Source organism: Pezoporus occidentalis, unplaced genomic scaffold, assembly GCF_034315485.1.
Source record: "Pezoporus occidentalis ecotype Australia unplaced genomic scaffold, CSIRO_AGI_Poc_V1 ctg4, whole genome shotgun sequence".
NCBI lineage: Eukaryota > Metazoa > Chordata > Aves > Psittaciformes > Psittacidae > Pezoporus > Pezoporus occidentalis.
In genome coordinates, this window is record NW_026915724.1 from 17,141,118 (window position 1) to 17,155,649 (window position 14,532).

The 14,532-nt window shown below is 41.5% G+C and overlaps 1 protein-coding gene across 3 annotated transcripts in view; it reads left to right on the forward strand.

Moving 5' to 3' along the window:
• OSBPL1A (oxysterol binding protein like 1A) overlaps positions 1–14,532 on the forward strand; it is a 75,241-nt gene that overhangs the window by 51,050 nt on the left and 9,659 nt on the right. For all 3 annotated transcript variants that reach the window (XM_062632822.1, XM_062632821.1, XM_062632820.1), the window contains 8 exons: positions 122–272; positions 6,915–6,990; positions 8,414–8,548; positions 10,664–10,761; positions 11,596–11,778; positions 12,256–12,363; positions 12,454–12,543; positions 12,800–12,926. In XM_062632822.1, the coding sequence (XP_062488806.1) occupies positions 122–272; positions 6,915–6,990; positions 8,414–8,548; positions 10,664–10,761; positions 11,596–11,778; positions 12,256–12,363; positions 12,454–12,543; positions 12,800–12,926 (968 nt within the window). The remainder of the gene's footprint in view (positions 1–121; positions 273–6,914; positions 6,991–8,413; positions 8,549–10,663; positions 10,762–11,595; positions 11,779–12,255; positions 12,364–12,453; positions 12,544–12,799; positions 12,927–14,532) is intronic.

Genomic DNA, 14,532 nt, shown 5'->3' on the forward strand with positions numbered 1-14,532 from the left:
GCTCTCATTAGGACACAGTAGCCTACTTAGGTTTCAGTTTTGTACAACGAGGGAAGATCTGCTAGTGACTGAAGTCTAGCACAGGTGGTAGATTCATTAACATGCACCTGCTCTTTTGCAGATTCAGAATCTGAAAAATCATTAAGTGTGTTTGAAACAACAGCCTACTCCCTGGAGGACATGGATTCAAAAGATACAATAACTTCAGACATGCCTGAAGAAAAGGTTTGTGGCAGTGGAGAGTCACTGTCCAACGGGATCAAGAAACACAGGTAAGATGTTGTCTTTTCTTAATGGTGAGTAAAAGACCATAGGAATCTCTGGAAAGCTAACTGTGAAAACATTTTAAACTTTGTTATGGATGATTGACAAATGGTTGGTAGTGCTATGGTTTTATAAAGAACATTTTTCTAAGGATAGTGTGCTCCTTTGCATTTGTTTTTTTTGATGATCGAATCTGAATAAGTAAAAATAAAATAGAATGTGCTATGTAAAAATGGACACACTTGGTTTTTAATAGATCTTAGTGAAATCTATGTGGATTTTAATTCCTTCATGTATCTTTAATGATCTATGCCTCCTATTGCCTCTTTACTTTCCAGACACTTGATCCTCCTGTTGGTATGGGGAATGACTGAAAAATATTGTTAGCCTGGCATCAGAAACTCAAATGTGAACAAAGGGAATCTTATTCCAAAAGCCTCATCCATGTTTTATGTGCTTATTTTGTGTTGTCAAATGATCCATTTTTGTTTGTTTCCCTGCCGATAACACAGGACAATAGGTCTGGAGTTAATGAGATGTAATAGACACCACTATGCTCGAGTTTCAGTGAAAGGGCAATATAATGTTTATGCTAGAAATCAAGCCAGACTTAAGCATGTTTTCAGAAAGAATACTTTGGAAATATTTTGGATGTGCAGAATGATCATGGGGATTCCAGATTTGTGTAAAACCAGGAAATTATTATTTAATTTTACGGAAGCAAGCAAAACTGCTTTAATTACTTGGTATCCCAAATAGTTAAATTGCACTGACTGTTGAAGTATGTGGTAATGTCAGAGACCTGATGTTTCAAGGTTCAACCTCTGCATGTGTATCCCTCCCACGCTAGGCAAAGACTAAGGCAAATAAGGGCTTGGGTGGAATAATGGGGTGGTTTGGGAAGGTAACATAAAGCAGATGACTAAGTGTGTTGCTCTGTGCTCTTGTGCTATTACCAAGGTGGTATTTATGGCCTTGGCTAAGTGCCTTTGCTAATTAGAGCAGGAAGTTCAGGGTTGGGGGGAAAGCGCTAGGTAAAGGTGGACATCTGAATTGCATTTATTGCCTTGGAAACTGAGGAGAAAGGAGGCAATTCACAATCGACATGAAAATGTTGACATGCATTGTCTTGAAGAGTTCTACCAGGAATCAGTCTCTTACTATATATCATTTACTATACAAAAGAAATAATTTGGCCAAGTTTCCATAACACTGTGTTATGCTGTAGAACTGTAGGGAGCAGATGACTGAAGAAGCATTTAAGATCTGGTGGTCTTATAAAGGGGAAAGAAAAGCAATAAGAACTCTGGAGAGGGACTTTTTACAAGGGCGTGTAGTGATAGGACAAAGGGTAATGGCTTTGAACTGAAACGGGAGATTTAGGTTAGGAACTAGGAAAAGGATTCTTCATTATGAGGATGGTGAGGCACTGGAACAGGTTGCCCAGAGAAGTTTTGGCTGCCCCATCCCTGGGGGGCCCGGTTGGATGGGCTTTGAGCAACCTTGTCTAGTGGAAGGTGTCCCTGAGCATGGCAGGGGGGTTAAACTAGATGGCCTTTAAGGTCCCTTCCAACCCAAACCATTCTGTGATCTCTGCTTATGTTGTTTCTGAGTTGTGTATCTTTTAGCAGCAAAGAGAGTAGAGGATGTTGGAGTAAAATGAGTCTCTGGCTAATAATTAATTGCTAAACAGAAGTGAAAACTATGATAAAAGTAGAAATTTTTGCATGTAGGTAAGAATGTATGGTCATATTTTAGCTTTTTTACCTGACATCTTGGTGACACGTGGGGACTTGTCCACAGAAATACTGATAAAAACTGTTTCTCCCCAGAGCTCAGCCAATTTAAACTTAACCTTTGAGATAACTGTTTCTGTGGGTGGGAGTTGTGTGGAATTTCTGGCCTTGTTTCTAAGGCTCTTGGTGGCAGTGGTGGTTGGCCTGGTACAGGATCTGTTTGACAGGACTTCAGGAACGTTTTCTACCTGGAGCTGCTGGCTTCAGTTTGTGCCTCTTGGTTTTGGGGCTAGTTAGAGGGCATGTGGTCTAATATGCATTGTCTGTGATGTTACTGGTGTCCTTTTTGGAGCAGAAACCTCAACTTCTTGATGCTGTGCAAAGTGAGAGGTCCAAATGTTTTGACAGCTGTTAATACCACCTTTACACCCTTGGGTTTGCTGTAACTTGTTTGCTTAACTTCCGCTTCTGGTAATCACATGGAAACAAGTCACTTGGAGAATAGACCTGATTAAGTTATTTTGCTTAAAATCTTGTTAACTTCCTGTAGTACCTCAGATGAACTGCAGCTGCGTTTGGGTTGGGTATGACAGTACCTACACTGTTTAGCAGTCATAGAATCATAGAATAGTTAGGGTTGGAAAGGACCTTAAGATCATCAAGTTCCAGCCCCCCTGCCATGGGCAGGGACACCTCATACCTAAACCATGTCACCCAAGACTCTGTCCAACCTGGCCTTGAACACCACCAGGGATGGAGCATTCACAACTTCCCTGGGCAACCCATTCCAGTGCCTCAACAACCTTACAGTAAAGAACTTCCTCCTTATATCCAATCTAAACTTCGCTGTTTAAGTTTGAACCCGTTACCCCTTGTCCTGTCACTACAGTCTCTAATGAAGAGTCCCTCCCCAGCATCCCTATAGGCCTCCTTTCAGATACTTTAAGGCTGCTATGAGGTCTCCACGCAGCCTTCTCCAGGCTGAACAGCCCCAACTTCCTCAGCCTGTCTTCATACAGGAGGTGCTCCAGTCCCCTGATCATCCTCGTGGCCCTTCTCTGGACTTGTTCCAACAGCTCCATGTCCTTTTTATGTTGAGGACACCAGAACTGCACACAATACTCCAGGTGAGGTCTCACAAGAGCAGAGTAGAGGGGCAGGATCACCTCCTTCGACCTGCTGGTCACGCTCCTTTTGATGCAGCCCAGGATACGGTTGGCTTTCTGGGCTGCGAGCGCACACTGAAGCCGGCTCATGTTCATTTTCTCAGCGACCAACACCCCCAAGTCCTTCTCCGCAGGGCTGCTCTGAATCTCTTCTCTGCCCAACCTGTAGCTGTGCCTGGGATTGCCTCAACCCAGGTGTAGGACCTTGCACTTGCCATGGTTAAACATGGCATCAGCCCACCTCACAAGCATGTCAGGGTCCCTCTGGATGGCATTCCTTCCCTCCAGCGTATCAACCAAACCACACAGCTTGGTGTCATCGGCAAACTTGCTGAGGGCGCACTCAATCCCACTGTCCACGTCAGCAACAAAGGTGTTAAACAAGACCGGTCCCAACACCAATCCCTGAGGAACACCACTCATTACTGGTCTCCAGCCGGACATTGAGCCATTGACCACAGCTGTTTGTGTGCGGCCATCCAGCCAGTTCTTTATCCACCGAGTGGTCTGTCCATCAAATTGATGTCTCTCCAATTTAGAGACAAGGATGTCGTGTGGGACAGTGTCAAATGCTTTACACAAGTCCAGGTAGATGACATCAACTTCTCTACTCCTGTCCATCAGTTCTGTAGCCCCATCATAGAAGGCCACCAAGTTGGTCAGGCAGGATTTGCCCTTAGCGAAGCCATGCTGGCTGTCACCAAGCACCTTGTTGATTTTCATGTGCCTTAGCATGCCTTCCAGGAGAATCTGCTCCAAGATTTTGCCAGGCACAGAGGTGAGACTGACTGGTCTGTAATTCCCTGGGTCATGCATTTTCCCCTTCTTGAAAATGGGAGTTATATTTCCCTTTTTCCAGTTGTCGGGAACTTTACCTGACTGCCATGATTTTTTCAAATATGAAATCAGCATAAGTATTTCCTACCTTCATCTAGAAAGCCTGAGTTCTAATCTGCCTCTCCCACTTGAGTGGTGAGGCTTTTGCATAGGGTGGTAGAGATCAGGTTTTGACTGCGGGGAGCATGGGTTTTAGTTTTAGAGATGTAGGAATAAATCTGTTGGCTCTGAGAAATTCAGTGTTGGGATGTACGTACAAATACAGGTGAAGACATCTTTGATTATAGTGCCACTTCTAATCTGATGTCTTATTCTGTTTTTTTAATGTAGTTTCTGTCCTACTGATTGCTCATAGTGTTTTGATAGAGGACTTAATTCTAAAAAATTTTTGGCAGATGGTTTGAGAGATAGGAGAATAATACATGAAATAATCTGCAAGTATTCGAATCACTTCTGTTTAAGAGGGAAACCTTTAATCTGAGCCAGACTTTAAAAACCAAAATCAAAGAAAAACCCTCCCCCAAAACCCCACAACAAACCCCCAATAATAAACATCCTTTTCCAAGCCCAACCAACCAAAACCTAAAAAAACCCTTGTGCAAAAATGAGGCATCAGTCTTGATAAAGGTGTTGCAGTAGCAGATAAGTATTGGAGGTAACACAGGAAGTAGAACTACTGAAACTAACATCTTAGCCTGAATAGACTACATTTAACATCCACTTGTCACTGCTGTTTCCCTGTTACTGCTGAGGTTTTGTTGTCAGGTTCCCTTTGGTCCCCTCACTGGGACCTTTCAGAATGCAGATGTGTTTGTGTGTAGCTTTGGGGAGCCAGGACTTTGCTCAGGTTTACATGAAGAGCAAGCTAAACATGCCTTTCTTCACAGCATGTGTCTCCTTCCCCACAAGATTCCTGTAGTAGCTGGTCTGCTGTAGGTGATGCTTTGGACAAATGTTTTTGTTTAAATGAATGATCTTAAATACATCTGATCTGTTCTACTGCACAGAGATTCCAGCAGATGTTTTTGTCACTTAAAGCTAAAGGTAACTTCCTGAGTTCGTTCTAAAATTGACCTCTGGAAGGAAATTTTTGCTTTCATAAACCTTTCCCTTAATCACAGGGAGTGTGTCAAGGTTAGTGGGCCTCAAGTCTTGGCTGCCTGTCATTTTTCCACATGTCCTTACTTGTCCCTGGGATCTTTCTTGGTGACTTAAAACTGGTTTGTGTTTTCTGACTCCCATATCAGGTTTGGCTGATGTAGGTAGGAAGTATGGGTAAATGGCTGAAATGGAATGCTGACTTTCAAGTAATTAAACAAATTGGACAGGATAACTTTAATGAAAACTTGAGTTTTTTATATGCAGGGGAAAAAAGCAGTCCCTGTATATAGTTTAGCAAACTAGAGGCATGTGAAGGGCTTACTCAAAACACAAATACTGGGTCAGCTAACTGCCTTCATTGAAGAATATGCAAAAAAAAAAATAAGTTATCACTACAAATGAAGGTAAGACTGACTACTTGGTGGACACTGTCCTCTCCTGGACATATGTATCAAAGCATCTACAGAAGCGTCTTATACCTGATATTATTTAAGGTAATCTGTTGCACAAAATATTTTTGTATTGGTGGAAAGTTAGAATATGGAATGAGTGATATCATGTTGGTCAATTAAAATAAATCCTCCTACCCACTCATCCCCTGCATGGGAGCCGAGTGGAACAAGTCAGTGTTAGGCTGTTAGCTACTTGTTAACAAAATGTAGTTTGCTACTGTGAGGAGTTCAGGCATATGACTTGGGGTTTTTATTAGATAGGGCTGCTTGTATTTTAAGGAGCGTTTGTTTTAGTTTTGTTCTTTCTGAAAACTGAAGCATCAGCCCTGGTAAAGGAGGTGTTTCAGTAGCAGGTAAGTATGGGAGGTAACACAGCAAATACGGCTACTGAAACTAACATCTTGGCCTGAATAGAATTTGTTTTAATTCTAATTTCTTCTTTTGGCACTCTGTTTACCAGAGAAGAGGCGTGGAGGAGGCAGCTACAGCCTGTTCACACTCTAAAAATGATACTGGCTTAGCTAATTTGAGGGGAAACAAAACCTTCTTGGTTAGAAGGGCAACACAATCATTTAAATAGAGTTAGCTAAACGTTGAAATTCAAATAGGTCATGCATTTTGAGTGTACAGGAGGCAATAAATACCTTTTGAGAATTTTTCTCATTGGTAGTAGCTTCATGATCCAAACACAAATTTTAGTAGTGATGTGGACAAAGAGCTTCAACCTACATTTATGCTTTCCTGTAGGTAGATTGGATTAATAATTGATCTGGTGAGTAGCAGTATGAAAACTGAACAAAATCTGCTCCTGATTTCTTGCAAAGCTGAGAAATACAGGCTGTGTTATACAGACTTAATGTTGGTTTTGAAAGTATGCTTAAGATTCACTTCAGGATATGTCAGCCCCCCGTAGAACAGGCTGCTGTGTGTTCTGTTCTTTAATGATGCTGATTCTTGTGTTGTACCTGAAGGCTGATCTTAATATAGGCAATAAATGTCATGGCCTTTCATTGTCAGTGTTCAGGTGACTAGCAAAAAAACAACTTCACTCCTTAACTCTCAAATCTGTTCAGACAGTGAACATACTCAGAAAGAACTTGCACTGTTGTAATAACTGATGTAGAAATTCTCTTCCACTACTCTTATGCACAATGAAAGGAATGGAATTGTTCTGGTTTTGGAGAAATTCAGGTTTCTGTGCAGGTAAAACAGTTTAAGTGCTCCAAAAACCCCTTGGGTTTTTTAATTTAAAAATTAGAAAACTGTTACTTTCAAAGAAGAGTATTTGGGTTTCTTAGTCATGGTTAGTAATGGAACACTTTTCTTACTTCTGCTTTCTTCCCTGTTCCTTTCTGCAGAACAAGCTTGCCATCTCCAATGTTTTCCAGAAATGACTTCAGTATCTGGAGTATCTTAAGAAAATGCATTGGAATGGTAGGTAATCAGAAAGCTGTGATAAAAGATGGGAAGTGATTGTTTCACTTGGGGCCCAAAAGGGACCTTATTAATTTGCTGCTTATGCTTTATTTGCTTTTGCAACTCTAAGACCTTGTCAGAGCAATATTACTTCAACAAAAGCATTTTCTCTTGATTTTTAAGATTTTTAACTACTTTAATTTTGCTCTTCTCCTTTTCTTTTATTATCTCAGTCTTTCCCCTGCCCCCCATGGTGTTTACTAGCCAGGCGGTTGCCAGATCAGAGGTTACCTGGTTGGCACCTAATCTGCTTCCAGCTAAGGGTGGATTGAGAAGAGTTCTTTCCATTAGATCCCTGCAGTAGGCTGAAAGTACTTACTGCTGATAAACCTCTGCCAGCCGGTAATGTGCGTTTAGTCACTGGTTTTCTCCTCGCCCCTTGGCTGTAGCTATAAACAGCACCAAGCAATGAGGTGTAGAAGTGCTGGGGAATACCTGTGTCAGTAGCTCCAAGTCTCCTGAGTGGTTGCGAAGCGTCTGAGCATTCTCACAGTGGAAAAGTGTTATAACTGTAAAATACAAAGAGCAGATTGAAAGCCTGTCTTGCATAAGGTGTGTGCAGAAAAAAAACACCACCACCACCATAAAGATCTTAATTCTGCTTTGCAGAAATGCTGCACAGAAGTTGGTGGAGGGAGTGGAACTTAGCGTGGATTGTATCAAAGCATCTGACAAAGCTGTTAGTGCCATATGCTGCTATTATGGTTAAGAACAGTGCTGTTTGCCATGCACAGTGCCAGTGGTCGTACTACATGCTTTTTTGCAGGCAGCTTAAAACACTGCTATGTTACGCCTTTAGGGGGCATGCTTTTTAAAAATGGGAAGGAGAATAAACTGCATCAGAACTGTAAGACCTCTGTTAATATTTTTATTCCTTTTACAAAAATTCCCCTTTTCTTCTGAATACAGAATCCTGGTTTTCACTCCTGTGCCACCATGTTTCTCTGTCCTTTCTCATCGTTCTTCTCCCCCTGCCTGCCTACCTGACTCTAAAGAAGATAATACGTTTAAGTAATTAGATGGCCTATAGCTATTTTTAAAGTAATAAATAATTCAGTCTTTAGAAAGGTCCTTAATACACCATTCTGTTGTTTCATCTCACCTTCTTACCTTCTTAATGCATTTTTTGATATTAAGTTTATTTGATTGATGTTTTGGTTTTTGTTTTAAAAGTAGCCTTAATGTCAACACAGGCTTATCAGGCTCATAAGGGATGTACAGGGTTTTTTCCTTTTGGCATTAGCAGAGCCAGGTCAAGCACATGGCATTAGCACTTAAGAGCATCATTTGTTTTTGTTTTATAAGCCAGTTACACTTCGGTCACTGCAGGTCAGTGTATTTAGTCATTTGGTTTTTAACACAAGTTTCATTTGTGCATCAGGAGCTGTCGAAGATCACAATGCCGGTTATCTTCAATGAGCCGCTGAGCTTTCTACAGCGACTTACAGAGTACATGGAGCATACATACCTCATCCACAAAGCCAGCTCAGTTTCCAGCACGACCGAGCGAATGCAGGTACTTTGGGTGTGGGAACTTCTGCAATTTAGCTCTTGATGAATGGGTTGGGATTTCTTTTCTTTGTAGATAGTCTCCTCATAGGAGGAAGTCCCATAATTTGCTGCGTGTTGGATTCTCTTATTCATTAACCAGTTTTGCTGATTGTCCTGGTTTCAGCTGGGATAGTGAATTTTCTTCCTAGCAGCTGGTATAGTGCTGTGTTTGGGACGAGATGTTGATAATACATTGATGTTTTCGTTGTTGCTAAGAAGTGCTTACACTAAATCAAGAACTTTTGAGCTTCTTTTACCACCCCACCAGCAAGTAGGCTATGGGGGGCACAAGAAACTGGGAGGAGGCACAGCTAGGACAGTGATCATCTCCAACAGTTTTTAATTTCACCCCTAAACAAATGCAGAATTTGGAAAAACTGGTAGAATACTTAGGAAAGTGTGCTATCACCCTGGAATTGCAGAGATACACAAATCACTGCAGCATGGGGCTGGGCCATGTCTTCTGAGCCTTCAACATTATTCAGTACCCTCGAGGGGAAGAGAAGGTGTCTGGATCTGAAGACAAAACGGGCAGCTGCTCTAAGCCCTGCAACTGGCACAGCAGCTGAACAAAAGAAACAACCCATGCAAATATCAGTTGCCTCTATACACAGTAAGAAATAGGGGAAGCTGAAGTCAGCTGGTTTATTAAAGGAATAAGGAGGTTCTTCTAAAAGGCGGAAGGCAAAAGTAGTGGACAAGGCAGACTGCTTTGAAGCAGGGCCATCATGAGAATGGGAGGAGGGAGAGAGGTGGCCACTGACCTGGGTGGAGGAAGAGGAAGAATTCACAAATGATCATTCATAAACGATCTCTATCCATGAGTGAGCCATGAGATACATGAAGAGATTTCAGCTTCATCCTGGTCAGTACATTATCGCCTGGCTGCTCAGATGCTGGGATACCAGGGCCAGTAGCCTGGAATTGGAGGCTAAGGAAGTCAGACAGCTGGAATCCGTTTCTGGAGAAGAGGGCAGCGATAAAGTGTTTTGAAAAGTGGCACAAATCCTCAGCCTCTGGAGGTGACTCCTGTCAGGCATGAAGGAAATGCGTCCCTTCAAGGACGATGTTTTATGTGTCACCCAGGCAAGCGGGCCACCATGCAGAAAGGTATCCAGTACCTGAAGGAATTAGCTGTGCTGGAGGTCATTTATGATGACCTGGTCAACAAGCAGGTTACCCAAAAGTCTAGGTGAAGTCAGGTGCATTCAAACCATGTGGCCAGGACTGTCATGGTTTAACCTGGCAGACAATTAAGGTAGCTAAACACCACACCTGCTTGCTTACTCCCACAAGATGGGAAGAGAATTGGGAAAAATAAGTAAAATTTGTGGGCTCAGATAAAGACAGTTTAATAGAAAAGGAAGTGAAAATGATGATAATAAAATAATTAGAATATACAAGTTATAATGCAGTTGCTCACCACCTGCCAACCAATGCCCAGCCACTTCCTGAGCAGCCAGGTTCCCAGCCAGCTTTCCCTGCAGTTTGTATACTGAGCATGACACCATATGGTCTGGAATATCCCTGTGGTCAGTGGGGATCAGCTGTCCTGGCTATGTCCCCTCCCAACTTCTTGTGCACCCCCGGCCTGCTTGCTGGTGGGATGGGGTGAGGAGCAGAAAAGGACAGCCTTGGGTGACATGGTTTAGTGGGAGGTGTCCCTGCCCATGGCAGGGGGTTTGGAACTAGATGATTTTAAGGTCCTTTCCAACCCTAACTATTCTACGATTCTATTCTGTGATTCTATGACTTGACTCAGTTCTAAGTGCTGCTCAGCAGTAACTGAACTTCGGTGTTACCAACTTTATTCTCATCCTAAATCCAAAACACAGCACTGTACCAGCTACTAGGACGAAAATTATTCTAGCCCAGCCAAAACCAGGATACTTATCTAGGAAAATGTTTTGCTTTTCCTAAAAATTGGGGTTTTTTAGCCTTTTGATGAATACCGTTTACTCCCCTGCCTTGCAAACAGAACTTTGCTAAGCTATTGTGGAAGATTCATTCTGTAATACCATGACTGTGGTAGGTAAAGACTAAGATACAGGAGATTAACTGTGTGCTCTCTTTTGAATAGTGTGTTGCTGCATTTGCTGTGTCTGCTGTGGCCTCGCAGTGGGAACGTACAGGGAAGCCGTTCAACCCATTGCTTGGAGAGACGTATGAATTGATCAGGTAAAAAAAAAGAAGATGCACTGAAGAGTCATATTATTCGGTGTACCTGATGTCTTATTAGACTTGTCAGGTGGCTTGCAGAATGCTCTTTAGCTTGCAGGATTCCCTCCATTCTCCTAGTAGCTGCTGGAGTTGCTTGCATTACATGTTGGTGGTCAGCAATACACCTTCCAATGGAGGGAGAACACTTAACTTTTCAACTCATATCTGGCAAGGGAAATTTGTCAGGCTTAAAAACAAGCTTTATTTACTAAGATGCCTTTTTTTCTCTGAAACCATCCGGGCAAAAAGATGCATGGTACCTAAGGAAGGTGTTACAATTGTAATATTCATTATATGAGTGCCCAGAATACAAATAGGCAATTTTAGTCTATTAATGTGCAGCCGCACTTAAGGTAAAGTTTTTCTCTCAGGTAAGGTTTTAGCCTATGTTTGTGTGAAAGTTTAAGAGGTCACTATCAAAAGTAAACATGGTGGCTGATAGGATTTGGTAATCCTTATTACCTTTTTACATTAGCTTAGAACCACAGAGTGGTTTGGGTTGGAAGGGACCTCAAGGATCATCCAGTTTCAGTACTCCTGCCATGAGCAGGGACACCTTCCTCTAGACCATGTTGCTCAAAGCCTCATCCAGTCTGTCTTCAGTTATTTAGAATGAGGGTGTTGTGTGTATTAGTTGATCTTTTTGTTTTATCCTAGGGTTGCAACTAACTCTTGCACTGAGTACAACAACTATGCATGGGCCCAACCATCTGTTTCACCCTGGGGAAAATAGCTGCAACTTCACTACACTGATTACATAGATCTGTGCTTTTGGTTATCTTTATTTTGCAGAGATGATCTTGGATTTAGACTTCTCTCAGAGCAAGTTAGCCATCATCCACCCATCAGTGCTTTCTATGCTGAAGGTTTAAATAATGATTTTGTGTTTCATGGATCAATTTATCCTAAACTCAAATTCTGGGGCAAGAGCGTGGAAGCAGAACCAAAAGGCACAATGACTTTGGAGCTTCTTGAGTAAGTTGATAAGTAATAATTGCAGAGGCACAGTGGCCACATTCATGATGATTAGTGTGCATTAGAGTCTCATGAACTTGTTTAACACCCACATACTGATGTTTGATGGCATATCACTTTGTGGGGAGGAGTGCATGAGAAGATGAAAAGAACTGCCATCGTGTCTCCTAACTGCGTAGTGATAGTATTAGTAGTTGGAGCTTGTGTCTGTATGTTCTGCAGATTCCTGGACATCAGTACTACTAAGACTAGCGTGCTTGGTCGTGTTTGTCATTCAGTGCTAACAGTGACTGCACTGAAGTGGCTGTGTTAAGGAATTGATAAAATCTGTAGCAATAGGATAATAAATTTCTTGGGTTTCCTGACTTACTACCACATCCATTTCAAGACTTGGTGCAAATTAGAGATGGTGGCTGGTTGCAAGAGCGACATCCCGTACAACGATGCAGTATTTCAGTTTTTATTTCCCTCCTTTAGACACAATGAAGCCTACACGTGGACAAATCCTACGTGCTGTGTGCATAACATTATTGTGGGCAAACTTTGGATTGAGCAGTATGGAAACGTAGAAATAACAAACCATAAGTAAGTTAAGAGCATGAGTGCTTTCACTTGCTATAAGTTGAAAAAGAAAAGTATTTGGAAGTAATCAATGCCTTCTTGTTCTGCCTTCAGAACTGGTGAAAAATGTATACTGAGCTTTAAGCCCTGCGGCCTCTTTGGGAAGGAGTTGCACAAAGTTGAAGGCTACATTCAGGACAAAAGGTAACAGCTTCATTTCTAATAGGGAACAAATGGCTGTCCTGTGTTTCTGATGGGAACTTTAGAACTGAATGCCTTTTAACGTAGCCTGTCAAAGGCATGAACCTGCAGTAGCAAGGGTATGAATTGTGCAATATCAATAATGGAGTTTTAAGAGTTGCTCTCAAAAGTTCTCCTTTCAGGTGTTTTTGCCTGAAACGATGAAATAAATCTCTTTAAGCTCTTTTGTAAACTTAGTATTTTTTTTTTTTTTTAACAGTAAAAAGAAGCTTTGTGCGCTGTATGGGAAGTGGACTGAGTGTTTGTACAGTGTTGACCCAGCTACATTTGATGCATACAAAAAACTTGACAAGAAAAATACAGAAGAGAAGAAAAGCAGTAAACAGGTATTAATCACATAAAGCATCTCAAAAGCATAAGGCAGCTAAAATAATTTTTAGTAGCATTTTAGAGCATTAAGATCTATTTCACTTACTCTTTCCTAGTAGGATACAAAATGTATTGGATGAGTACTATCATTAAGGGATGAAATACTTTCTTTTTCAAGGATTTGTATTCAAACTATCCAAACCTTGGAGTGATCTAAATAGTGGCTGGTTCATTACCAGCATCTTTCTCTCAAGTCGCATGGAGGAAATAGCATATCCATTAGTTGGACCATGGTTCTGATCATATGTGGTAGCACTGATATTCTAATAGGAGGATTTTGACCTCTAGAGGCAGAATAGTCTAGTTTCTCATCTTGATAGAAGATCATATTGTACAGCTTTCAGAATGAATGCAGAAAATCCTTGTAAAAGAAAAACCCAAACCTTCATTCTTAATTTCTCCAGATTTCTGGTCATCAGTATGCTTTTTGTTTAAGGTGAATGGTGATGTGATAACATACAGCTTGATGAAGAATCACACTCACATAATACCTTTAAGCAGGGATTGCTACCCTTTGACTGGAGACAGATTTTTTTGTTGGTTTGGGTTGTTGGTAGGTTCTTTTCTTAAGAAAAAAGAGAGAACTCTGAAAGCAGTTGTTTCTGTGCAGGTTCAGATTGTTGCTGTACCTGAGATTGCACCAGTGCTTGTCATCAGGAGAGCACTAAAGCACTGGGGATTACTGCTTCTCTTCGAGTCTGACCCTGTGAGCTCTAGGGAGAAGGAACAGAGAAAAACACACCCTGTGTCTTTGTTCAGCTACTGCTTTGCATTTCCCAACAATGCTTAAGACTATTACTTCAAAATGAAGCTCAGGCTGCAGTGTTGCTCTGACACCAGAAAAGCAGGCTTTTCCTACTCATTTAACAGAACTATTTCTGCGTAGAAAACTGAAAGCTTTGTAATGCACGCTACAAGTCCGGCAGTCTGCTGAATGTGTATTCCCACTGCCCCCTTGTGTTTGAGGAGTTGATACTGTTTATGGGTTTTGAGCACCTTTGAGCCAAGTTTTATGTATCATGTCTGGATGTGGTTTGTCCCTTCATAGTAGTGAAAGATTCATTCAAGCATGAACGTACCTGGTCTTTGAAACTTCTCTTAGAATTTTCAGATTTATTTAGTTATATTCCAACTATTGTTCCATGCTGCATTGCTACAAATGAGGAATTGCTCGTTTCCCTTTAGGGGACCTACTTCAATGTGAGTCCTTCTGCAATTGCACTGGATTTTCCCCCAAATCTCTCTGATTATTTTTTTTTTTTTAATAGGGATAAAATTTAAGGAAAAGTAATTTTGCAAGAAGCAAGGCAAAACCTCATGCACGTGGAGGTGACATTTTACCAAGATCAGAAGAGTTATAGAGCTGTGGTTAGACCAGGGTGATTCTGTTCTTAATGAACTAGAGCCTATTTTAAATCAAGATAAAGCACTTTGTGCAGAATTTCCAATGGAAGTATATGGAAGAGCATCATGTAAAGCAACAGCACCTCCTCTTGTTTACAGACACCAGAAGTCTTGCTTTGGCACAGTCTATCACTACCCTCCTAACAATATACCGAGAGC